Here is a 27,784-nt window from a genome sequence, read left to right on the forward strand (position 1 = left end):
GGCGCACACCATAGAGGCCATTCCTTTGCGCTCGCCTGTCATAGCCGGAGCCCCATCCGTTGTAACTTCACACAGCTTGTCCCATTTAAGACCCATCTTGTCAATTGTATCTGACACAGCTTCAAACATGTCCTTTCCGGTTGTTGTGCCCTTTAGACTCCTAAGATCAAGCAGCTCCTCCGTAACGCAAAAGTTATCGTCTACTCCTCGCAGAAAAATCAGTAGCTGTGCGGTGTCTGTAGCATCTGTGCTCTCATCACATGTAATTGAGTAAAAGTCTAAAGCACAAGATTTATGTGACATATGATGTTCTAAATTAGCTGACAGATCTTCGATTCCCCGCACAACTGTGTTTCTGGACATGCTCACGTTGTTGCATTCGTGTATCTTTTCTGGGCACACTGTTTCTGCGACTGTGGTGAGGCACTGTTTTATGAAGTCACCGCTTTCCCGTGCCTCGCTATAAGCTGAGCTACCTTATAGCTTGCTATTGTGGCAGTTTCTTGTGTTTTGTTAGCACAGAGAAAATACTGCTGTTGAGCTAGCAGGCTAGCTGCCATTTGCTTAACTTTCTCTTCTCGCTCCGCACCAGTGTAGGACGTGTAGGTCTGATGTTTGGTTTCATAGTGTCTTCGCACATTATAGTCTTTCATCACTGAAACACTTTCTTGGCAAATCAAACAGACACATTTCCCCTTGAATTCTATGAAGACATATTCATTTTCCCACCGTGTCTGAAATTTTCTGCACTCAGTTGCTATCTTGCGTTTCTTTGGTTCTCCCATTTTTCTCGTGGCAAATGTTTTCTTTTATTTATTTTATCTAGTTGAAAACCTGCCTTGTTGAAAACTGACGCTCCACCTAGTGTTGAAACTAAGAATTACAACACAGTCCAGTGCAAGTTTCATGTGAGGGCCATATTCAATTATATTTTTATATACATACCATATACCACATATATATATATGATATATATTATATATATATATCATATATACATATATATCATATGTATATGTATATACATATATATATACATATATAAATATATATATATATATATACATACATATATATATATATATATATACATATAAACACTATATATATAGTGAATTGTTAAACATAGTTGTTAAAACATTTTAAAAGTCTATTTAATTTAAGACATACTGTTATTTCTTCAAAACTGTGCTGCTGATCTGGCTTTCAAAAATGTTTATTACAGTACAGTTTGTTAAGTAGGCCGACATGACATTCACACCAAAAGCGATTTAGCAATGATCGCGTTCATCGTGTCCTTGCATCTGTCGCTTGAAGTTTTAACTTTAAGTGACATCGCGTGAAGCCAGCCAGCGTTGAGATTGCGGTAAGCTTCATCAATGTTCTCCGTGAAATATCCAGGGACTCACCAAAGCCGCCATTGTTGCAGTTTTTGGGGGAAACCAGACTGTTCCTATGGATATAATATAATGGATATAACTATGAACTGATCTACAGGAGACTGGCCAGCAACCTCAACAGCTACTGAGGTTAAATCACCGACAGCTCCTCCATCCTCCAGTGTGAACGCACGGCTATACGATACAAGAAAACAAAGTAGTTGTTCATTCAATTCTCAATTTGTAGAATTTATTTCTCTAAAAAATAACCAATAACTTGTATCGTTAAAGTAACGGATCGATAAGCAGTATCGATAAAAGTAGTAGTGTCATTAAAGTCTTAACGATACCTATCCCTACTCTGCTGTGTTCATCCAGAACATCCTGTCAGTTTAAAAACTCGGTGCTCAGCTGAAGGTGAAATCCCTCCAGGTGTTCTTTAAGTTTCTCCCTCACATCTTCTCCCATTTCTACTGTTGTAGTGTTGATAACAGGATGGCGGTCACTGTGTTGATCTTCACATGCCGTTTCAACTCTGGACAGACCTCCGCTGTTCTCTGTCACGTGTCCCCAGTCTCCTTTAAGATCCAGTTCTGACACAAGTATGGTTTGTGTTACATCAGCGACTCGTTCCATCTTGAGAAAGCTCTGTAATCTCTCTTCAGCAGGGACAGGCACCAGAATAACTTGTCCTTCAGCACTGTCCTGTATCCATAACAGCTGTTGCTGCTGCAGATCCAGGTCATGCCCCTGACCCATAACTTCAGTCCCTTCACACGTGTCAGACAGCAGCAGCTTCTTCTGAGAGCCTAAGAACTGCAAACTCTGCTCATGAATATCAGGCAGAGACACTCCTGCTGGAAACACACATCCAAGTCGTTGAGTTTGGAGCAGGACTTGGGAATGTGTTACATTTGAGTCAGTGGTTTCTAAACTTTTCCCACATGGTCTTTCTAGCCTGACTATTTGTAGGTCTTTGGCTTGTTCAGCTGTGCTACAAATACTGGTTTCAACACTTCCCAGAGAGTCCTCATGTACGGTGGGCTGAACATTCTTCCTAGTCTTTGAAACTCTGCATGCAACCTGTCCAACAACTTGCACCTGCCCTCTTCCACAGTAAACGCAGTATCCCTTTTCCTCCTCAGACCAGCTGTTACTGTGAAGTAAATGATCCCCCAACTCCATCTGATCCACACATCTGTCCTCGACAGATGTGTGGAACGACTCTGTATCCTCAGGTTTAGCAACATTCTCACTCTCCTCCTGGTTAGAACCTCCTTTGCCTTGTCCCTCCTCCCCCCCTGGTGTCCAACTATCCTTGTTTTTACAAACATCCGGTGACAAAGGTGAAGTGTGCTTGAGCCGTTTATCACGGAGCCTCAGCACAGTGCTCCGCAGGCGGTTCTCCCTCCGCCTGGCTGCATGCAATTGTCGTAGGGCCTTCTCCAAGAAGTCTATAGCCTGGTCGTAACGTCTCCTCCACAGCATGGGACAGAGCTGAGCATAGCTGTGCTCTTTGTGCAGGTAGAAGCCTGGAGGAGGGGGCAAACGCCTCATGTAACGTGACGGGGAAACCGGACGGGCCATAGGTGCTGGTGATGAAGAACATTCTTGCTGAGAGAGCTGCTCCAACCCTGATGGCTCTTGAGAAGATGTAGGTTTGTTTTCATTAGTATCTTCAGCATTTGCAACTGACCTCTGAGCTGTTGGTTTTCCTGAAATTTGACCCATGTCTGTCTCCTGCTGAGCATTCTCCTGGGCGGCTGAGCAGGGTTTCTTCCTACAGAAAAAAAAATGAAGTCGTAAATGGTAAATCGACGGGGAGCAATTCGGGGTTCAGTGTCCCAAGGACACTTCGACTTGCGGCACAGAGGAGCCGGGGATCAAACACTGATCTCTCAAATGGAAGATGACCCGCTCCTCCTCTCAACCACAGCTGCCCCAAACAAACAAACAAAAGTTATGTTGTTCCACGACCGTCTGGCTGTAGGCCAATCTCAGACAGGAAATGCACACAAAAAATACAAAATAAAGTCGTACTGATACTTCTAGTGAAGCAATCTTTTTTTCATATAGACATATATTCAATTAATAAGTCATGCACTACATACTGTACAGTGGGGATCAAAATAAGAGAACAAAGTATTCATTCAAGATTTATTCTTAAATCCTGTTATTTTTTATTGTTCAGAATTTGATAGAATATCCGCTGTGTCCATACCACTGCTGTACTAGCATGTTTTTTAAATAACCAAGGCACCTCAACAAAAACCTTTATTTTCTGAAAAAAGCAGTGAGCAAAATTAGAGAACAATAGCCATTGTGTCAGAAGAGAAGATTTCTATAGGATTCAGAAATGAATAGAAAGTGTAGAGGCCGCAGCTTTGAATGACTTCAGCACATCTGTGCCCACAGGACAACACTAGTTTCTCACACTGCTCTGGTTTGATCTTGGTCCATTCTTCTTCAGTCTCTTCCACAGTTCACCAATTGTAGTGGGTTTCTTAGACATTACTTTGTTGACAAGGATTTTCCAGAGATTCTCTATGGGGTTTAGATCTGGACTCTGGCCATTTCATTGTTTCAATATTCTTAGCTTCAAGGAACTGGGGACATTGTCTTGCATAAAAATTGCAGCTGATTGGGAGACAATTGCAGTGAAGGTATTGCATGTTGCTGAAGGAGGTTCAAGAAACTTTTCCGACACACAGATCGGCATCCTGACCTCCGAGATGGAGCAAAATAAAGATGTGCTTTTTGGCAGTCTTAAGAGTGGAATAAAAGGGGCCCATAAAAACGCTGTATGGAAAAGAATAACGGAGGCAGTCAACCCGAAGCAGCACTCCACTGTGACCCGTGTACATGTGTGCGCACTGTTGAACCTGCGCTCCTGCTCTGTAGCAGGGCTTGCCAGCGGGGTTATTAGGTATTCCGTTAGAGTATAACCTTTGTCACCTAGAAGAACCATACCAAAATGTTAATCATCTGATACCTTGTTTGATTTAATGCAATTTATCGAGGGTAGCCACTTACCGAGGGGATGACTTTGGCTCTGCAGTGCGCCTTCCTGCAGCCGCGTGCCAACACATTCATTCATTCATCTTCAAACGCTTGTCCCTGTTGGGGTCGCGGAGGGCTGGAGCCGAGCTCGTGAATCGTGTGTGTCCCCTCCCTGGCCACCTCGTTTAATAACTTGGCATCACAAATCACATGTACATTTATCGAGTGGTAGTTTTTGCGATTGATGAATGCCTAATCATTCATGGATGGTGCCTTCAGAAGCACAAGTACAATCAATTGCTCCAATCACAATTTTTATTTCTTCTATTCGTTTTAAGAATCCGTTTTGATCTGTTCTTTATATGTGACTCCTTATGCTTTATGACAGCTGAGGTTTGTTAATTATTTTCAGCCAGATTTTGCTGTGCTGCACCGCAAATCCACAGGCTCAAATTTTGCTTGGAAATGGTCGTACGCACGTTTTCTGCCGTACGTTCGTTTTGATAAATGAGGGCCACTGTGTGCAGAGACAGATCCTTGTCCTGTTCAGCACTGAACTGGAGACCAACTCCAGCTGCAGTGTTGAACTGATTCCCCATTGAGAGTCTTCTCATAATCCTGTCCTCTCGTGCACTTGTTTTACGTGGAAGACCGGCTTTTGAGAGACTTAAATGAATCTGTGTCCTTGTAAAGTTTTAATCTTCTTGAAATCACAGACTGTGAACGCCCAACCTCTCTCTGATGGCTGAGAGGGTCATCCCTTTGGCCTTCATCTGGATGACCTGCTGTCCCAGGAGAGCTGCAGATAAATAGGGTGTGTCCAACAATGAAGTCAATTGTCACCAGGTGCAGATTCACACAAATAACTGGGAGGGATCTGAAAGTGTTCTCTCATTTTTGATCACAATTTTTTCCCCAAAATAAAGGTTTTTGTGGAAGTGCCCTGGTGAAAAAAAAAACATGCTAGTACAGCAGTGGTAGAGACGCAATGGATATTCTATCAAAAAATGACAGTATTTCAGAATAAAACAAGTATTAATACTTTGTTCTCTATTTTTGATCTCCACTGTATTTGGATTTCACATTCCTCTATGAAGGACATGATGTTGGTATGTCAGTGCAGAAACATACTTAGTCTACTATCAGTACTCTTTTTCAACATGCTTTATTCATTCTGTCAAAATAAGAGATGAACCTCATCAAGGCTGCAGTGTTAGTAAAATGAAGAAAAACATGAGGCGTCTTTGATCAAATAATAATAACTTTAACCTCTCTGCCATCCCAAATCAAACATGCTCCTCCTAAATTAATTTCAATGAATATAATATCAAATAAAGAAGACTCTATAGTGTATAGTGTTTATTGCAATCAGATAAAATATGATAAACTGACAACTGAGGGTTTTTGATATAACGCGAGAAGTGTCTACTTACATAATAATTATCTAAATGTCAGCACTCATGGAGGACAGGAATATTTAGTTAAACCCACATTTATTTGTTTATTAGTCATAAATCTCACATATGTTTTATCTACTTATAGACAAGAGTAGAAATAGACTATTGCGTTACTGCTGACTTTACTACTGAGTGCTGACAGTGACACAGATGCTGTTCAATACTGTGTAATCTATATTTCTATGTCGGGTTTTTTTTTCAGTGTGAATGCTAACATTGGTTCTTCTCCAATTGTATTATCAGCCGCCATCGTTGTGTGTGTAATGTTTGTAACTTCTTGTCATTGAATTTGTCTTTTTCTGTTCTTTTTGTGGCAACATTGTGACTCAATTTGGCCTTTTTTTAGCCTGAAGTTTCCCAAACCCTGTTTTTTAATTTCTTTTTAATTATCTCTTTTTTGCAGGATCTCTTTTAGCTATTGTCATATTATTTATTTTGGTATGGTTCTTGCCATTGTTACGTGCTCAAACACCAAATTGTGAGTCACTTCAGAGTGTAACGGTCTGCGAATCAAATTGTACATGCTCTTCACTGTTTGGATAATTGTGTTCTCCTACAATTTTAAACTGGGTTGAAGTTTTTTTAAATTATTCAAATTCCTCCAAATCAACCCACTGATTAAAATATGACTACTTCTGGTTTATGTGGCCACCGGAATATTGTCCACTAATAATGCGAATTACCCAACATGCGAGTTAGCCTCCGAAATGCTGGGGGCCCATACTGTACATTTCAAACATTAAACTTTGGGGCACTCAACTTTTCCAGGTTCACATTAATGACAAGTAGACTATGTAGTAAAATAAGTTATTTTTAAAAACCTTTACATTTAAAGGCATAAAATAAGTCACTATTGCCAGAACTGGGAACTATAGACAGTACAATAGCGTTAGAAGGCTGTACAAATGGACAATTCCTTCGATGATTTGTTTTGTTTTTGCAGATACAAGTCATGTGAAATCAGGTCTCAGTATCATTTTACCAGCTCAAGTCTTTTACATCACTAGTGAAGCTCATGAGCTGCTGACCAAAGGTTGGTGGATGGTACGTCACAGACACTGCTCATGACCAATGAAAAACGGGGCTCAATCAGCTCTGTGTACCTGACAGGAATGTCTTGCGCCTGTGGTTTTCCTGGTCTTTTGCATTTGGTTGTTGAAGAGGAATCAAATACTGTAGGAAATGCATCTTCCCTTAGTCTTCTGATCCCACTGTTATTGAAAAGATTAAACACATTTTAGGCTGCTATCCAAACACCGTCAACAGTAGACTAGTAACAGACGCTATTGATAACTGTAATCTCCTAATGTCATGATTGAGTCCAGACCTGCATCCAGTCAGTTCAAAACTCTCTGGGGTGAAGTGTTTGGAGCAGAAGTAGACAAAGTCAGTCTGAGGATCCCAAGAGTCTGCACGGTGGGAGTTTGTGATCCAAAGGTTCCTCCGAGTTGTTCCTTTTGGTAATCTGGCCATCACAATGACAAATTATTATTAATTACAAAAAACATCCAAGACAGGTGTTAAAAACAGCATGTATATCATAATGTGTATATAATGATGAGCATACTGTAGTGGTTCAGTCTACAGTCTGAACTGTATTGCAGCAACACTTTCAAAAGGCACTTTTTAAAAATGGGAGCATGTCCTGCATTTAGCTTGGGTCGATGTTGTCCTCACCCAATATTCAGTTTTTTATTGTTTGTTTGTTTTTTTATACTGGAAATGGCCTCATGTCCTCTCAGTCCTACAATACAAAAGCACAAATCTTCTCATAAATGTTCAATAAAAGGTTAAATGAACTTGTGTTTATTGACAAGCTGCTACCAAAGATACTCTCTCTGTCAATTACATGTGTCATTACAGTAAACAAGACCAAGTAGGGCACTTGGAGAGCGTAGACCTCTGCCAAGGCCATCCCCTAGAGCCCTGTGTTTCCTTAATCTCACTCTTCAGTTTGTGTCTGTCTGCTCCCGTCCAACTCGCAAAAAATGTATTTTATTTATTAGTTATATTTTTAGTTATATTTCTCCCCCGTTGGTTTTAGTGACATTTGAATTTCGGAAAACAGCACACCTGCCACCACACCAGTAACCATTAGGCCAGGGGTGCCCAACCCTGCTCCTGGAGGGCCACTGTCCTGCATGTTTTAGGTTGTCTCCCAGCTCCAACACACTTGAGTCTAACGATTATCACACCTGTGTCAGGCTTCAGCTGCTTATTAACGAGCACATCTTTAGACTCAGGTGTGTTGGAGCAGAGAAAAACCTAAAACATGCAGGACAGTGGCCCTCCAGGAGCAGGATTGGACACCCCTGCATTAAGCCATATACCCACATGAGCAGTGTTGGATAGCTACCTTGCTGAAACTGCTGTGGCTCACTTAGCTCACACCTGCCTTTCAAAATTGAGTTTGCTGCTCTGTTCTTTTCATGTACTGTTTAGGAAATGAGCTCCTAAATCCCTGGACTCTCGGCTTATTTTGGAATTACTTGCTTCCACAGTCCCACCCTCCAAAACTATAGACTACTGTATATAAAGATGGATCGCTTGACACTTCTCTGGATCAGGATCGCCCCCCTGGTGGCTGGCTGCAGTTGATGGTTTCTGTCATGTTATGTAGAGTTTAATCAAGCTGATTTTTGTTCGAGTGCTCAGATTTCTGATACGCTGGTTTTAATTAGCCATTAATTCAATAAAAACAGCATGGAATGTTAGAAAAAATTCCATGTGTCCTGGAAGATTTCCATGTCCTAAAAAAATGGGGAAATTTATGGTCATTATTTGTGTTTATTGAGCTTAAAAACGATTGATAGGCAGGTTGTATAAAGAATTACACCATCAAGTCATGAAGACTTATAATATTTTGTATTGAAAAGTCATCTACTTTTGTTTATATTGTTTTGCAAGTGAAGTTAAATATGGAGACAAGCATGTAGCATAGGTTTTGTAACCTGGGGCGAATGGCAACTTTGAGTCCTAGGGCACTTGCACATCTATATAGCACATCGTCTAAAGTGCATGGCGCGAGTGTATTAAGGGTGTGCTAGTTGGTGTTTTCGGCGCAACATGAACGAATCTCCCATTCCCTTTAAATGCCAGATATGTCAACAGTGGTTTTGGGAAATTAGAGAGGCAAGGGGTTTTCTGAAGAAACAGATCTGCTTGTGCGCGAAGCTGCGGACAACAGCTGACTCATAGTCCTCTGTCCCATCAACAACTCCATTTGACATATGAGCATATACACTGATAACCTACTTAACAAAGGAGGAGGATGAGGGTGAGGATGAGGAGGACAAAGAGGATGAGGAGGACGAGGAGCTCTGCCTTTAACACTGTCATGCCAGGCAGACTGGTTACCAAACTCACTGACCTTGGATTTTCCCGACCCACCTGCCACTGGATCAAGGACTTTCGGACCAACCTACTGCAGATGGTTAGACCTTTATATTCCTATTTTTTATTATTTTTTTATACCTGTTTGACATGTGTGAATATGTGTGTACGCACTGTCAGGATTGCTATTTAATTTATTAATTGTATAAACTTGAGGAGGAAACAGAACTTAACGTTTAGCTTTTGAAATAAACAATGATGTTAATGTTTGTCGTGCTGAAATACGATGAGGGGAGCAGCATTTCTGCTCTGCCCACATTTTAGAGAATGGGATCAATATTATCCTCATTGACGATGGCTTCAAAATAGCAATTCACCAACAATATGCCTTATATTACTCAAATGTCATTATATATATTTTCCAACACTTTTCTCAAAAGTTTAATAATTCTACTTGAATGTCTTTTTCAAATGTTCTTAAATGTCATTCTATATGTGTTTCTGTCCAATACTTTTAATGTTTTATGTAAAGTACTTTGAATTACCTTGTTGTTGAATTGTGCTATACAAATAAACTTGCCTTGCGTGACCACCTCATTTTAAGACCAACACACCCATGGACACACAGATGGGCGCTACTTAATTTGCTACCTGCACCATCATTACAGAGCTAGTTGAGAGCTACATTAAAATCACAAGCTACAATTATTACATTAGAAAGAAATGGTAACTGCCCTGTAAATAGTGAATACAACAGAAACCAGCGAGTATTTAAAACCTAGAGACTTACGACCCTGATTTTCTACAAAATGTGCCACAAGCTCACTTGTGAAAGGTGATCCCAGCATTACGACTCTCATTGGTGTCCCGAGATTTGCAGCCGCCTGCTGAGCAATGTCTTGGCATCTGAAAGTGATACAGTGAAGAGAAAAAGTGGTCAGTTATATATATATATATATATATATATATATATATATATATATATATATATATGAAATGTGATGCCATGGTATAGTTGAGTACCGTAATTTCCGGACTATAAGCCGCTACTTTTTTCCCTCGTTCTGGTCCTGCGGCTTATACAACGGTGCGGCTTTTCTACGGCTTACGGTAACCAGGGGCGCGCACTACCGAGGATGCGAGAGACTGAGGCAGACATCTGGCGCCAGGTAACGAGAGCAAAACAAAGAGTAGGAGAGCGTCAGCGACAGTTTGTGTTCATGCAAACACCCTCAACATGGAAAACAAACGGAGAAGTGCATATGATGCTGCTTTTAAGTTAAAGGCAATCGATCTGGCTGTCAAAGAAGGAAATAGAGCTGCTGTACATACCCTTGACATCAATGAATGGCTGGTTATTTTGATAACGTAAACGGCCGCGGGACTTCACTTTTACTGCCGTGTTACAGGCGAGCACTTTGTATTACTTTGCACCGTTGTATTATTTGTACTCTGCACGAATGCTGTTCGCCATGTCAAAGATGTGAACGTTTGATTGAATGATTGAAAGATTTATTGTTAATAAATGGGACGCTTTGCGTTACCAAACAGTCATCTCTGTCCCGACAATCCCCTCCGTGGTAGCAGGAACCCCTATATACTACGGTAATTACACATCAAAACGCCTGCGGCTTATAGTCTGGTGTGGCTTATATATATGGAGCAATCTGTATTTTCCCCTAAATTTAGCTGGTGCGGCTTATAGTCAGGTGCGCTTTATAGTCCGGAAATTACGGTAGTTTTTGTGAAATTGTATGAAAGAAACTGTGTGCAGTTGCTAACTGTCATTTTCAATCTGCTGATTATTTTCTCGCTTCATTATTTAGTGCAAAATGTTTATCAATCACAAGGTGAAGTTTTAAATGTTGCATTTTGTCCCACCAGAAGACCACATCCCAAAGATGTTGAACCTGGCAGGTGGGATTTGCTCCCATTCAGCCACTGCTGTGCTCAGCCTTCCAGTTAATCTCAAAGGTGTTGGAAGGGGTTGAAGTCATACTGTAGCTCTGGCTCAGGCGAAGCTGGTTGTTTCACAACAAACTGGGATAACATATCTGTGTCTGGCCAAGTAGAGTTTGTCAGGGTAGTGAGAAAACAACCAGTGTACAACATCTCCAGTAGGTTCTAGAGGAAGAAGAGGCAATTTTTCTGCGAAAATAACAACTGTTTGAAAAACTGGATTGGCTGAGCAGTGTGATCAATGGGTGCGAGTGTGTCTTATGATGGTGTAAAGTGATAAAAAATGAAATAACAAGAACAGGGCAAGTTAGAGTAGAGAACTAAACCATGAATCAGAAAGGCAGAAATGATGCTGCTTTGAATTTCCCATATGATATGAATTTCCATGTACCACCATTCATAGCTGAAACAGTTGTAACTCTTCAACAGGCAGCAAATACATTATATTGTTCACTGTGAAGAGCGCTACAGCCGGGGCAAGCTGTGAGTGTAGTCAGAGACCCTTATTAACTGTGTACACTTCTTACAGTTATAACTTTGAACACAACAATTAATAACCCACAACTAAATTTTTCACATAAACAGTTACACCAAAATTTGTACATTTACAAAATGATACTGTCAAACTGCATGTTTTCATATTTTACATACTCCTGACATCACAATAGGTCTATAGACATAAGGGTCAGACATGCAAACAGAAAAAAAAAAAAAAAAATACTGTGATATACCGTGAAAACCCTAGGATGTTAAAAAAAAATGAAGATTGTTGGTCATACTGCCCAGCACTTTGAGAAATCGAGCCGAATAAAGAATGGAAGTATTAGGTTGTTGTAGTCTCTTTCATAAAATATTAGCTGATAGAATGTAGAACTTCCAGTACTGATTGACTTAAAATAGATAATTTATAACTGGTGTTGTTGATCATACTTGTGAACACCAGTGCTTGTTCTGGTAAAGTTAATGTCATCAGTGTGAACTTTTTGCATACAGAGATTTGTGAACCATCGGAAAGTGAAACAGTGAGCTTTACCCCTGACTGCCTCGATCAGCTCGGTTGGTGAAAAAAAAAAAGTTCACTTGTCACTAAATAAACACTTGCTTGACTTAACGTTACATCCGTGGATATTTATGTTATCTATCTCTAACCTGCAGCTCTCTGAACTCTTTCAACAAGTCCTCATGTCTGTCAGCTCGATGTTTCACCAAGTTGATGATGTTGACTCCCTTGGTCTGTTTAAAGCATCGTTTACAGACAGGCTGTATAGTGTCCAAGGGCCTGTCCTTACTGTTGGCTATGTTTTTGCTCCGTGAGTCTGCTTATAAACAAGCTTAGGACGTCTGCAGGAGCACTCCTGTCTGTCCCGCTCTGTGACTGTCACTATGAAACCGCGCCCAAAACATCCTGTTACTCTCTTCACAATGTGCTCACGCATCGTCTAAGGAACGGTAAAACTTATGAACACATTAGGTATTCTTCCTTCCGATCTGTTTGAATCATGTGAGAAAAGAGTTCACATTGTGATTAACCTTATTATTTTTGTATTGTTCGTAACTGTTGTATCTAAGAGCCCCAACTGTGAGGTGTGTGTCGAGCTATTGAGCATGCTGCTAACTGATGGCTGAAACTCTGTAATTAGTCCCCATGGAGAGCGGAGTGGGTTATGAAAAGTAAAGTGTGTATTATTATCAGAAGAGATTTTGCACAAGGAAAAGAGAATATGATTAATATGTACATGATTTATGTGAATTATTTGTGAAACTACAAACAAACATTTTGTATTTCTTCTGTTTATTCTGTAGTTTTCAGGGTGCATGTGATGCATGGTGCACCCAGAAAAGGAAAAGATGAGACCCTCTGTCTTGATCAATAAATCCAAGGGGCAGCTACAGCTCCCGATCTGCACTGTGTTTTCATATTTCCTTCAGGTAAGCTGACTGTAATCAGCACCCGGGTAATAGACATCAGTAGTTTATTTTATTAGAGCTTTAGTTAACAACTTTGACATTAAGAGACATTGAATTTGACCGCGTTTCGAGTGTACCGCCTTGCATGTCTAAGATGGCGGCTGCCAATAGTAACGACTCCAGTCGCTAAACAAAAGCTACTACCTTTCTGTGTGACCTATAAGGAGTGATACAAAGAGTACATTTTTTAGAACACTGTAGGCCTAGTAACTGTGTGTTTTGTTAAGCAGGCTAAGCTAATGCTAATGCTAACACCTTGGCCTAAGCGCATGTCCACCTAGTCATGACAGTTAAAAGGAGCATTACACAGTTTAAAACTTTGATTGATTGATTGTATTCCTAATGTCTTCTTTATCCATTTTGAAATTTAGAAAGGGGGATGAAAGTGAATACAGGACTGTTGTTTTTGGCAACTTTGTCACTTGGAGTGAACTTAATCATCTCAACGTGACTAAAACGATTTGAGGAGGGTGAAAACACCTTTGACCCCTGTCTCCATCCAGGGGGTCCCTGTGGAAACTGTAGAGGTGTATAAGTACCTGGGGCTGTACTTCAATAATAAGTTGAACTGGACTAGAAACGCTGAGGCTGTCTACAAAAAGGGCCAAAGTCGACTCTTCTTCCTGAGGAGGCTGAGGTACTTTAACATCTGCCGAACGATGCTGAGGATTTTTATGAGTCTGTTTCGGCCAGTGCGATCTTCTTGGCTGGTAGGTCGCAGACACCAACAGACTGAACAAACTGATCAGTACGGCCGGAGATGTGTGTGTGTGTGGGGGGGGAAGCTGGACACCCTGACGACCGTTGCAGAGAGGAGGATGCTGTCCAGGCTACGGCCTATCCTTGACAATGTCTCCCACCCTCTCTACGACACACTGGCCCAGCAGAGGAGCACCTTCAGCAGAAGACTCCTCACACCCAGATGCACCACAGGAAATCTTTCCTGCCTGTGGTCATCAAACTATACAATGCATCCCTTGGAGAGTCTGTCACCCCCTCTCTGTAATACGGACTCAATCAAAAAATCTGTTATTGGCACCTTGCACCTTTTTATGGAATTTTGCACGTTATTACAGTACTTTTGATCTGTATATATTATATTGTAATTTTGATATTATATACATATATTATACTTTTTTATATTTCTGTTTTTTCAAATATGTTATCCGTATAATATTGTTGTTGTTAAATATGTTGTTTGTATTGCTGGAGTTAAAACAAAAACAATTTCATCACATTTCATTTCATTATTAAAGTATTTCTGATTCTGATTCTAAATGCTTTCTAGTTTTAAACGGATACATTTGGTACATTCATATTCATAATTTAAAAAGATCCAATCTTGTGTTTTGAGTTGGTGGTGCAGTTAAGTCTCAGTTTACATTTGTATTGAAGAATGTTTCTATTGTTTTAACTGCAGTTTTGCAATGGTAGTAATAGTTTTGTAACTTCTGTATTAATTAATGTAGTATCTGATCTGTGAAATGTTTTACAGTAAGTTATGAGATCATTCATAATCTAAATTCCTCCTCCTTCTGGATACTGTCTCCTGATGATGGACACACATGAGGGTTAAGGCTTTGTAATGTGCCGGCCACAGGCTGAGCAGATGACCTGCATCTTAGCTGTGTAATGATAGTGCCTGGTTATAGGGACACAATATCTACAGCTAATTATATTAACACCAAAAAGTAGATACAGATAGTGATGATGTAATACTTGTAAAAGAGTATAGAAAATAACCGGGATTGAATACTGTCTACAATTGACTTTTGTATTTATAGGATGCATCTTTTATTGATCTATTTAACTGTAGTATTTGCAAGTTCAAATAGGTCGGTAGTCAAGCTTTCATATAAAAGACGGATAATTCTGGGGTTTAAAAGCTGCTGGACACTCAGCATCAGTGTTTACTTAAGATTAACATGGTCTAGAAATGTGATTGCTGAAAGTAAATGTTTAATAAATAAATTATGTCTCTCTGAGTCAGCCTCTATCTGTCTGTGCTCGCTCTCCTCCGGTTCGTTACTGCACCATAAACGTAGTGTGGAGTTATATAATATAATGTCAGATATGACTGATAACAATCACATGCACATTTGTTTGTGTTATCTGTAAGTATTAATTAGCGATCGGCTGATATGGTTTTTTGAGGGCTGATGCCGATACGGATCGTTGATTTTCTTAAGCCGATATTTGAAGCCAATACTACTTTTGCTCCCTCGATTTACATCATAAAAATTACAAAATGATGATAACAAATGTTAAGAGTCTCAATTTAAAAAAAAAAGGAACATTTATTGAACTTAAAAAAGGTGAGGTAGAACAAGTAAACAATATTTAACAAATAATAACAACAAGTGAGGTAGAACAAGTAAAGGGTTGAGGCTAAAGTCCTCAACGCAGCGGCCGGGTTTCGATTCCCACCATGGCCCTTTGCTGCATGTCACCCCCGCTCTTCCCCCTGTTTCCTGTCACTATATATTAAAGGCATTAAAATGCAAATAAAAAAAAATCTTTAAAATTAAAAGTATTAATGTGTTCAGCTTCGCCGGCTGTTTTAATTTACATGTTAAGTAAGTTTCCTGATTTTGCTGCTTCACAATAAAAGCATTTAAATAATGAAACAGGGGTCTTTTATGTGAAAAATGTAAAGGAAATAAACGTGTTTATCCATTTCTAAGACAGTCCGACTTGTCAATATCAGCGGCTGATGTTACAATGACAGCGTGCTCAGAGCGTGATCACACTATCCTTTTGGCCGCGGCCAAAACCGGTTTTTCAGCTAAAGTCTAGTACCTTTAAGTAGTGTGAGCCCGCTCCGCGCTCAACTGGGGCCAGCTGGGCCGCCACGGCCCGCTTGAAAGAGGTGGGCTTTAGCGGAGCCGTTTGCACATGTACGAGCACGAGCGTGCGCACGTGCACGCGCACGAGCCCTACGGCAGTAGCGTTATGTCCGCCTGTTCGGACATGTAAATAGAAGGACGGACCATGCGCGGACATTTAACAACAACAACAATGGTGGGGAAAGGTTCACGTTGGTGTGGTGCGGAGGTGGAGTGTTTACTGCAGATTTGGTCGGATGAAAATATTCAAAAACAGTCGACAAGACGCACAAAAACTCCGAGGTCTATGGAAAAATTTGTAAACAAAGCCACACACGCGATCAATGCGTGTGACGTGTTACGGCGTGATGGCGTATGGACAGCAAGAAGTATTGGCCGAGGCCCTGGTAGTGTGAGTACAAACGGGGCTGGGGCGCGGGGGGAGAGGGAGGGGGGACAAGTACCCTAAAGTCCGGGTCTCGGTCCGGGAGGATAGTGTGAGCGCGCCCTCACACTGTCCTTTTGGCCGCGGCCAAAACCGGTTTTTCAGCTAAAGCCTAGTACCTTTAAGTAGTGTGAGCGCACCCGCTCCGCGCTCAACTGCGGCCAGCGGACCGTCCACGGCCCGCTTGAAAGAGGTGGGCTTTAGCGGAGCCGTTTGCACATGTACGAGCACGAGCGTGCGCACGCGCACGAGCCCTACGGCAGTAGCGTTATGTCCGCCTGTTCGGACATGTAAATAGAAGGACGGACCATGCGCGGACATTTAACTACAACAACAATGGTGGTGAAAGGTTCACGTTGGTGTGGTGCGGAGGTGGAGTGTTTACTGCAGATTTGGTCGGATGAAAATATTCAAAAACAGTCGACAAGACGCACAAAAACTCTGAGGTCTATGGAAAGATTTGTAAACAAAGCCACACACGCGATCAATGCGTGTGACGTGTTACGGCGTGATGGCGTGTGGACAGCAAGAAGCATTGGCCGAGGCCCTGGTAGTGTGAGTAAAAACGGGCTGGGGCGCGGGGGGGAGAGGGAGGGGGGACAAGTACCCTAAAGTCCGGGTCTCGGTCCGGGAGGACAGTGTGATCACGCCCTGAAAGGAATACAGGAATACAGGAATATCTGGCGTTGGTCACGGTTTGGAAGGCAGACGTAACACTGTCCTCCCAATCCGAGACCCGGACTTTAGGGTACTTGTCCCCCCTCCCTCTCCCCCCCGCGCCCCAGCCCCGTTTGTACTCAGAGCGTGATCACACTATCCTTTTGGCCGCGGCCAAAACCGGTACCAAGTACCCTAAAGTCCGGGTCTCGGTCCGGGAGGATAGTGTGAGCGCGCCCTCACACTACCTGGGCCTAGGCCAATGCTTCTTGCTGTCCATATGTCATCACGCCGTAACACGTCACACGCATTGATCGCGTGTGTGTGGCTTTGTTTGCAAATCTTTCCACAGACCTCAGAGTTTTTGTGCGTCTTGTCGACTGTTTTTGAATATTTTCATCCGACCAAATCTGCAGTAAACACTCCACCTCCGCACCACACCAACGTGAACCTTTCACCACCATTATTGTTGTTGTTAAATGTCCGTGCATGGTCCGTCCTTCTATTTACATGTCCGAACAGGTGGACATAACGCTACTGCCGTAGGGCTCGTGCGCGTGCACGTGCGCACGCTCGTGCTCGTACATGTGCAAACGGCTCCGCTAAAGCCCACCTATTTCAAGCGGGCCGTGGACGGTCCGCTGGCCCCAGTTGAGCGCGGAGCGGGTGCGCTCACACTACTTAAAGGTACTAGACTTTAGCTGAAAAAACGGTTTTGGCCGCGGCCAAAAGGACAGTGTGAGCACGCTGTTATTAAAGTGGCAGGCCTTTGCTGCTTAGGCGGCCGCCTAAAAGTGCTCAGGAAACCCTGAATTCTCAAAGTTTTAAAAGCTCTCCTTCAGTCGGCGCAGCACCCTCATATATGCTGTGATGTTTGTGTCCCACTTCGTGAGATGCACACACTTCTGACTGAAAAACATAACCACCATTGAACTGGATTGCTAAAGCTAAGGGCTCTGAACCATAAGGCCACCACGGTGCACTGCTACATGATAAATGTTAACACTAATTAATATACTACACATAAAACATATGTCTCATTGTTAAAGCTCTTCTTGAGGAGGGGTTGTGCTATAATATCACTGTGATGGCAGGAACACACACACACACACACACACACACACACACACACACACACACACACACACACACACACACACACACACACACACACACACACACACACACACACACACACACACACACACACACACACACACACACACACACACACACACACACACACACACACACACACACACACACACACACACACACACACACACACACACACACACACACCTCCAGCCAGGTGGTCGCTAAATAAAAATCCTACAACAATGCATGAACCACGGAACAACGTCGGCATTACTAAATCCAATGACCAGTGTTTGTAACAGCTACAGTATAAATACATAGAGACACAATGGCAGCAGTTTTATAGACGAGGCATTCGGCATTCATTTTTACAGTTGGACCCACAAACTAGCTTAGCTGTAGTTTTAAGCAAAACACATACAGAGCATGCATTTGGCATTGTTGCTTCCACTTTCAAAGTGTATGGCAATATTCCAGCCAAGTTAAACAGTTCGAAGATGCTTTAAAAAAGTTTAAAACTCACCGTTGCCTTAAAGAGCAGGCTCCAGCACTCTACTAGTGAGGGAGCGGCTCTGCCTGGTCTGCAAGCAACCTGCCTGTGGACGCCTGTCTGTGAATAATGCTGGAAAAAACTGTCGGCAAACACAGCAGCCCGCATCAGCCGATACGGATATAACGTAAAAAAACACAAATATCGGCCGCTGTACTAGTGTAATACTCCTGCCTGTGCTTTTATTACAATCCTATTTTATTTAATGCCTGGTGTAACTAGAGTGTTTTGATGACAGCCACTGTCTCTCCTCTTGTCGGTATCCTAAAGGTGACCCCCCCCCCAGATCTGCACGCGATGGTTAATATATCTCATCTCATCTTATCTTCATCCGCTTGTCTAGGGTTGGGTCGCGGGGGCAGCAGCTTTAGCAGGGGGACCCCAAACTTCCCTTTCCCGGGCCACATTCACCAGCTCTAACTGGGGGATCCTGAGGCGTTCTCAGACCAGCGTGGAGATATGATCTCTCCACCTAGTCCTGGGTCTTCCCCGAGGCCTCCTCCCAGCTGGACGTGCCTGGAACACCACCCTAGGGAGGCGCCCAGGGGGCATCCTTACTAGATGCCCGAACCACCTCAACTGGTTCCTTTCAACGCAAAGGAGCAGCGGCTCTACTCCGAGTTCCTCACGGATGGCTGAACTTCTCACCCTATCTCTAAGGGAGACTCCAGCCTCCCTCCTGAGAAAACCCATTTCGGCCGCTTGTACCCGCGACCTCGTTCTTTCAGTCATGACCCAGCTTTCGTGACCATAGGTGAGGGTAGGAACGAAGATTGACCAGTAGATCCAGATTCCGGCTCAGCTCTCTTTCCGTCACAACGGTGCGGTATAGCGACTGCAACACCGCCCCCGCTGCTCCGATTCGGGGGGCGCTGCTCCGATTCTCCGGCCAAACTCAAAGTACACAGTATACAGATATTGGATGGCCCACAGAAGTGACCCCCTCACCCCATACTCCCACAGTATCTCCAGAGGGACCCGGTCATATGCCTTCTCCAGATCCACAAAACACATGTAGACTGGATGGGCATACTCCCAGACCCCCTCCAGGATCCTTGCGAGAATGAAGAGCTGGTTCGTTGTTCCACGTCCAGGACGGAATCCACATTGTTCCTCTTCAATCTGAGGTTCGACTATAGGACGAACCCTCCTTTCCAGCAGCTTGGAGTAGACTTTACCAGGGAGGCTGAGTAGTGTGATACCCCTGTAATTGGTACACACCCTCTGGTCCCCCTTTTTAAACAGAGGAACCACCAATCAATCAATCCCTGGGGCTTTGCCACTGTGGAGTTGTTTGACTACCTCAGTGACTTCCGCCAGGGATATTGACAATGATTCCCCATCAGCCTCCCGCTCTGCCTCTACAAAAGAGAGCGTGTTAGTCGGATTAAGGAGTTCCTCAAAGTGCTCCTTCCACCCCCCGACTACCTCATCAGCTGATTAATCAGCTGGTTAATATGTGTGCGTGTGAAATCAAATGCATCGCTTGTGAGTCACTGTTATACGTTATACAGTATAAACCAATTCAAGCTCGATAGTGATGAAGCAGAGAGAAGCTGAACACAGACACGCTGCCCTGCTGTCGCACAAAGTTTATAAAGTACCGATACTAATAAAATGTGAAATAGTATTGTTTCTAAGGGCAGAGTACCGAGGTACCTTTCTAGTATCAGTTTACCATTCAATACTAGTATAAAGCATACACAAATAAAGCCAAGAAGCCTATAAACTTTTTGGAGCATTCTTATTGAACTCAATAGGCATCTTTTTGGGATCCGGTGTTATTGAGAATGAGAAGGTGTCGTCACGACACCCTGCCCCGCCCCTGATATCATGGTATTCGCCATCTTGGCAGGGTCCCGCAAACGCCTTCTTTGTTTTTGTTGGCAGAAGCAGAACTCATTCACAACAATAATGGCTTTAGCCTAACAAGAACATTTACATCTTACTCTGTCTCACACTTGGGGGAAAGTAAGGGCGCACTCATACTGTCCATTCATACCGTGCCCCGTGCTTTAGGGTAATCGCGCCCCCCCCCCCACAGCCCATTTGTACTCTTGTTACTTGAATTCATCCGGGCCACGGCGCAAATGCTTATTGCTTATACGTCATCACCCCTCCGGGATTTAGTTTTGTCCGTTTTTGAACGTTCCATCTGTCCAAATCTGCAGCAAACACTTCATCTCTGCATCAAACCACCACGAACCGTTCGGCGAGATCAGGCGTCAATGCTCACGCTCGTAATTGTACATGTGCACACGCTCGTGCCCGTACACGTGCATCCGTGCTTTACTAAAGACCACCTCTCTCAACCGGGCTGCGGCCGGCGAGCGCCGTGCCTGGGCGCGGGACGGTTGCACACATACTGGTCAAACAAATTAGACTTTAGCCGTGAAGCTTGGACACGGTACGGATGGACAGATTGAGTGCGCCCTAAGCCGGTGCTTCACGGTACTGCGTAGCACTAAAAATTTTGGAGGGGATACGCCGTACGGGAAAGAAAAATATTCTGTCTGAAAAAAAATTGCACTTTCAGCGTGACAACACACCTGCTAACGTCAAATTACCAGTAAGTTTGTCCCTGTAAGCACTCTTTTCTTTTTTCTTATTCTTCTCCATCTCTTCACAATTGTCTAGTTACTGTACTGTATATCTCAGTTTAAACCCAGTGACTCCATATCTATGTGCTTCAAACTCTGTACTGTAGCACTCTGGTGCAGTGTTGCCCTGGCAACCACTAGCGTGGCCTTCCAACATGGCGGACGGGCTCAGACCCCTCCGAAATTGTCACGTGTCTGCTCAGTCTCAATACCCCTACTGTTTTATCCACCAACTGGTTTCCCTATGTTTGTTAGATCAGTGTTTTTCAACCACTGTGCCGCGGCACACTAGTGTGCCGTGAGAGATCGTCAGGTGTGCCGTGGGAAATTATCCAATTTCACCTAATTGGTCTAAAAAAAAATTTTGAAAACAAAACTTTACCAGCAGAACTAGCCCCTGTGTTGGATGATGTGGGCATGGTAAACTTTGTAAAGACACGACCTGTGAAAAGCCGCATATTTGCGTCTTTGTGTGAGGAAATGGGAGCGGGGCATAAAGCCTTGTTGTTTCACACGGAGGTCCGATGGTTGTCGCGCGGCAAGGTGCTGGCCCGTGTGTATGAGCTGCTGGAGGAACTCAAGGGGCCTCATTTATCAAACGAACGTACGGCAGAAAATCGTGCGTACGACCATTTCTTGGCGAATGTCTACATTTATCAATTTGGACGTGAGCGGGAGCTACGATCAAATCTCACGTCTGGTCTGAGGTTGTGTACGCAAATTTCAGCCTGTGGATTTGCGGTGCAGCAAAACCTGGCTGAAAATAATGAACAAACCTCAGCTGTCATTAAGCATAAGCAGTCACATATTAAGAACAGATCAAAACGGATTCTTAAAACGAATAAAAAAAAATATAAAAATTGTGGTTGGAGCGATTTATTGCACTCATGTGCGTCTGAAGGCACCATCCATGAATGATTACACATTCATCAATCGCAAAGACTACCACTCGATAAATGTACAGGTGATTTGTGATGTCAAGCTATCGCTTTTAACCGTGGTGACCAGGGGGAACACACGATTCTTTTATATTTCAAAACAGCTCGGCTCCAGCCCCCCGCGACCCCGACATTGAATTAATGAATCAATGTGTTGGCGCGCGGCTGCAGCAAGACGCACTGCAGAGCCAAATTCATCTCCTCGGTTCCTGGCTACCCTCGATAAATTGCATTAAATCAAACAAGGTATCAGATGATTAACATCTTGGTATGGTTCTTTTAGATGACAAAGGTTATCCTTTTACGGAATACCTAATAACCCGCCGGTAGCGCCGGTGTTGTGCGGTAGAGTAGTAAATAAACTACTCCTATAGGTGGAAACAACAGCCTTCTGATCCAGAATATCAGCTATAATGCGAGGGGGTACATTTCACGGCAGGGGTGCTGAATAAGGCACACCTGTCCAACAGTGCGCACAGGCGCACACGGGTCCCAGTGGAGCGCTGCCTCGGGTTGACTGCCTCCGTTATTCTTATACAGCGTTTTTATGATGGGCCCCTTTTATTCCACTCTTAAGACTGGCAAAAAGCTCAGCTTTATTTTGCTCCATCTCGGATGTCAGGATGCTGATCTGTGTGTCGGAAAAGTTTCTTTTCTAACCTGCGTTCTTCCTCTCTGTGTTTGACCTCAGTGGGCGAGGACTCGAACCAGGAATATTTAAGGGCGTAACATGTTAATGACGATCGAATTCAGCCGCCGCATTTATCAAGGCCCGCTCATTCATACGCTGAGATTGGTCAGGTACGAATGTTTCATAAATCACACGTGGGTCCTGTCCTACGACCAATTCTGCGCTCAGATCTGCGCCCGTTTTCACGCAAGATTGATAAATGAGGCCCAATGTGTTCCTGACAAATGAGGGGTCCGATTACGCAAAACTGCTTGCAAGTGATGAGTGGTGTGCAAGGCTGGCATATCTGGCGGATATTTTTCATCATCTGAATGAACTGAACACACGAATGCAAGGCCGGAATGGAAACCTGCTCACAAGTACGGATAAAATAAATGGCTTCCGTTCAAAGGTGCACCTCTGGCAACAACATGTGGAAAGTGGCAACCTTGAAATGTTTCCACTCACCAAGAAATGGCAAGATGTTCACACTGCTGCACTGTGTGAGATCATTAGTAAATATCTGAAAACTCTCCAGGAGAAGATGTCATTTTATTTCTCTTCAGCCTACACTGATGGCCTGGACTGGGTTAGGGACCCATACAGCTCAGCAGTTTTTGGAAAGGACATGACTTTGCAGGAGCAGGGGGAACTAACTGAACTGAGACAAAATGGTGGTCTGAAGCTAAGCTTTGCTGATCTACCTTAGGACAGTTTTTGGTTGACTGCTGCCAAGGAGTTCCCCATTCTGGCAAACAAAGCTATTGTGACATTGCTCCCATTTTCCACAACATATCTGTGTGAGGTGAGCTTCTCAAGCCTGACTGCCATCAAAACTAAAAACAGAGAGCGACTGAGAGCTGTTGAGGAAGAGCTTCGTGTGTGTGTCTTTCTTCAATTCCTGCCAGGATATCAGCTCTTTGTTCATCCAAACAGGCACAGGTTTCACACTGAGTGAGTAAAATACACTGAGATTGACATTTTGTACATGTAACTCTTCATATTTCTCAGTGTAGAACAGTGAAATCTTTCCCAAATATTATTGCTTCTGTCATAATAAGCACTATATTTCTGTATTCCTGGTAATTTATGATTTTGGACAGAATTAGAGTTTGCAAAACACTTTGACGTTTTCTACTACCTTTAAGACCACATTGTTGTTTCATTTGTTATGTTCAAGCTGTATTTTTAAAGTGGACATGTTAAGTGCACTTTTTATTTGAAAGAAGAAATATAAATGATGATAAAGTCCTTTATTCTTTGTGTTTATTTGATTCCTATTCAAGACACTTTGATGAGAATGACTATATTGTTAATAGAGTATCATTTTTTAACATGTTTGGCTGGTGGTGTGCCTCGAGATTTTTTCAATGAAAAAAATGTACCTTGGCTCAAAAAAGGTTGAAAAACACTGTGTTAGATCACGTCCAGCTGGATTCGATCTCACCAGAACAAAACACATAACTTCACAGGCTGCTGCTCTACACCGTTAGCCACTTGAGCTCACACAGATCCGAAAAAACTGGTTACGTTGATCTCATCTCAGAAAATTACTAAACGTACTATATTTATCAAGGGGGTTTCCCAAAAGCTACAGCTATATTGACCACTGCATTCAATTCTTTATTGAGTTTCCTAAACTTCTGTGATGTGTTTCTCTCTGGCCTCTGAACCTAAGGCGAACCCTTGTGGACAAAATTAAACATAGGCTTAGGTGATAGTAGAAAAAAATCCTAAGCCTGAACTATTTTCCATGGGAGGCCCCTTAGTCAAGATATATGCCCTGATCAACATAAATAATAAGCGGGATCCAGGGGCATGCTCCCCTGGGAGAAAATGTTGATAACTTGTCCCTTAAATGATAGATTCTGGTGTGGAAATAAATGGCCAACATTCAGACATGAGATGAACAAACCCAATATAAGTCTATATTACAGTACCATCTTTGTGGAGAGCACCAGAGCTCTGTGGGACCCTAGGCCTGGTAGGCCTGTTCAGTAATCAATCCCTGCTTTTAACTAGCCACTTACCCGCGTACTTATTGCTTGTATAGCACACTGAGACTACGGATACTACAGCCATACCAAGACAGGCCAGTAGGTAGCAATTACCATACTTCAAAGTGAACTAGGAATTGATCAGTAGCCTAACCACTGACTTAAGGGCATGGATAAGGAGACTTTCATTTTTTGCAAAATATGCACCATTTATTTTAATTACCTTTTAAAAAAGTTACAGTGCAGCAAAACCGTATATAATACTACAACCCTAAAGTTCCTAAGGTTCTTAAGACCTTACATTGGCTTCCAGTCAGCTACAGAATAAATTATTAATATTATATTAAGCTATCAGCCCAGTGAGTACGATCACATGCATTTTGAGCAATGCACATTAAAAGCAACTGCAAAAAATCTGTTTGCCACAGGGAATTACTGACTGTTCTTACCTTTCTTGTTTATTTGTCATAAACAGCCAATTAGTAAACTGGAAATTACCAGTTCGTTGTGTTCAAGTGCGTTTTTTTGTCTTAGTTAAATGAAACATGGCGGACCCACAGATCCTGATCTGTTACTTGGGGAAAACCATTTTAAACTGCCTAATTCATTAGCTACAGCGAAAAGAGGATTTATTAAAACACATACAGTAAATAATAGGCTGTATTTTTTTTTATCATAACTAGAAGACGGACAAAAGAGATATCTAATATTTCTGTTTTATCTACCTACGCTTGTTCTACCCTTATCTGAAGCACATAATCTTCCCTATCAGCTCAAAAACAGTGGCATCTCATCACAGCAACTTGTGTATCAAAATATTCTACGAGTTTCCCAGTGGAAAATACCACGAGGGGGTATTCATGTGCAATTTTCATGTCGGCTTTTGGTATTTACCATATTTTCCATAGGACGTCAAGGCTCCATACTTTATGCATGATTCATTGATATGGATGAATATCAAAATATGACAATTCATGTTTTCCAGAAATTGCCCCCCATCATCGAATTATTTAAACGTGTGACTTTATTTGCAAGAAGAGATATAAAATCAAACGTGAGTTATCTTATGATCTTGTGTGTACCCTACAAATCAATTTACACCTTCTTTACATTAATTTGAAGGTCTGCTTTACTTCCGGTTTAAGGCCGTTTTTCCTCAGTTCTTTATTCAAAAATTGACGCTTGTGTCCTCAAACCTGGACAGTCTGGCGTGTTACGTTGCGGTCAAACAAAACGACCAGGAACTGGAACAGACGCATCACCGTAGAGTTGTGCGTTAAACGGTGTATTCGCGGAGCGCTGTGTGCTTCCAGTTGGTGGTGAATCCCGGAGCCTCCTTGTTACGACTGCACTTTAAACAACTATTAATATATGCACATTCACATTAAGACATTGTATGAAGCAGCGGCTGCTATCGTCTGCCTGTAGAACTCATGCTACAACTTTGCCATGCATGCCTTTTAACAAGCTAAAGCTAAGCTAGTAAAAAGAAAAAAAGGCTAACTCGTTGTAAACGTCATTGGCATAAGTCCAGTGTTCGGTTACTAACGTTACTTGAGCAGTAAACCTGGACTGAAAGGTAATTCATAAATACTAAATATATATTACCCCTGCACTGCAGATTCCGACCTCACGAAGATGGCTGATATTGATGGCTGATTTTGTCTTCTTCTTCTTCTTCTTCTTCTTCTTCTTCTTCTTCTTTGGGGTTTAACGGCAGTATCATCCATAATGTTGCATTACTGCCTCCCTCCGTACTTACATTGACATTACATGACATCCAAACTCAGTCTTTTAATAAGACCTGATTCTGTCAGGAATCTCAAAATGAGTTTTGTGCCCTTCGCTGATTCTCCGTATTTCAAACTGATCTGTACATTTATCTTATCGTGTCCCGCCCTCCTAAGTCCACCCGACCTCTCTCTGCCTCATACTTCCTGAACACGCACAGAGCATGCTCCACAGTTTCCCTCTCCCCACATTCATCACAGTTTCCAGTTTGATGTTTACCCATTAAAAACAACGTTCTTCTTCCTCCTCTTCCTCCCCTTTTTGCAAATTAAACTTTATTTAAAACGTGCAGCACAGGAACAAAATGAATGGATGTTTTCATAGCATGTAGTGTGCTTTGTAGTCCATTTTCAACCAAGCATTTCAATAAATGTAATGTTATTATTAATTATATTATAGATTGTTATAGTTCTGTTGTTCCACAAGCAGTATATATATATAAATATGGTATATGTATATACATTTTAACAGAATTGTAGAAATCTTTGAAAAATTTATTAAAAACCAAACCATAAAATATGACATGGCCATAAGTATGGTCAGGTGCAGTCCATTTCTTCTGATCATCCTTGAGATGGTTCTACACCTTTTATAGGAGTCCAGCTGTGTTTAATTAAACTGATTGGCTTGATTACGAAAGGCACACACCTGTCTATAGAAGACCTTACAGCTCATAGTGTATGTCAGAGCAAATGAGAATCATGGGGTCGAAGGAACTCAGAGGGTCACAAGTCACCATCCTGCAAGTGCAGGACCTCCAGAGGAATTGCTGTTTAAGGAATTCTTTGTGTCTGGTTGTCTGCTCAGTATCACAGTAAGTGAGCCGTAGATAAAGACCTTTTTATACTGGTGTCAATAGGAGATAAGGTGTTTTATAACCTCAAACCCTCCTAGGGTAATAAAAAAAAAAACAGAACTCCAGATAGAGGACCCATTTTAACCTAAATCAACGTCAAATCTGACCGCAATTCGAACCGGAGGAGCTCTGCTTTGTTGGGAGACAGATGGACTTTCAGTAATAAAATCTACACAAAAGAACTTTGTGTAGAAGTTTTGGAAACAGTTAAAGTTCGATGTTTCATCACAACTGGCTGTTCAAAGACATTCTTGAAGTGGG

General features: G+C 42.4%; 1 protein-coding gene across 1 annotated transcript; it reads right to left on the minus strand.

Annotated features, from left to right (window-relative positions):
* Positions 1-1,290: 1,290 nt before the first annotated feature.
* On the minus strand, positions 1,291-26,560 carry thap7 (THAP domain containing 7). Its single transcript, XM_083925858.1, has 5 exons — positions 26,485-26,560; positions 9,996-10,075; positions 7,164-7,301; positions 6,940-7,047; positions 1,291-3,159 (listed from the first exon to the last, which is right to left on the minus strand). The coding sequence occupies exons 2-5, from the start codon at positions 10,073-10,075 to the stop codon at positions 1,767-1,769; spliced, it is 1,719 nt and encodes a 572-aa protein (XP_083781984.1). The 5' UTR covers positions 26,485-26,560; the 3' UTR covers positions 1,291-1,766.
* Positions 26,561-27,784: the final 1,224 nt, after the last annotated feature.

Source organism: Echiichthys vipera (assembly GCF_963691815.1).
Source record: "Echiichthys vipera genome assembly, chromosome: 13".
In the NCBI taxonomy this organism is placed as follows: domain Eukaryota; kingdom Metazoa; phylum Chordata; class Actinopteri; order Perciformes; family Trachinidae; genus Echiichthys; species Echiichthys vipera.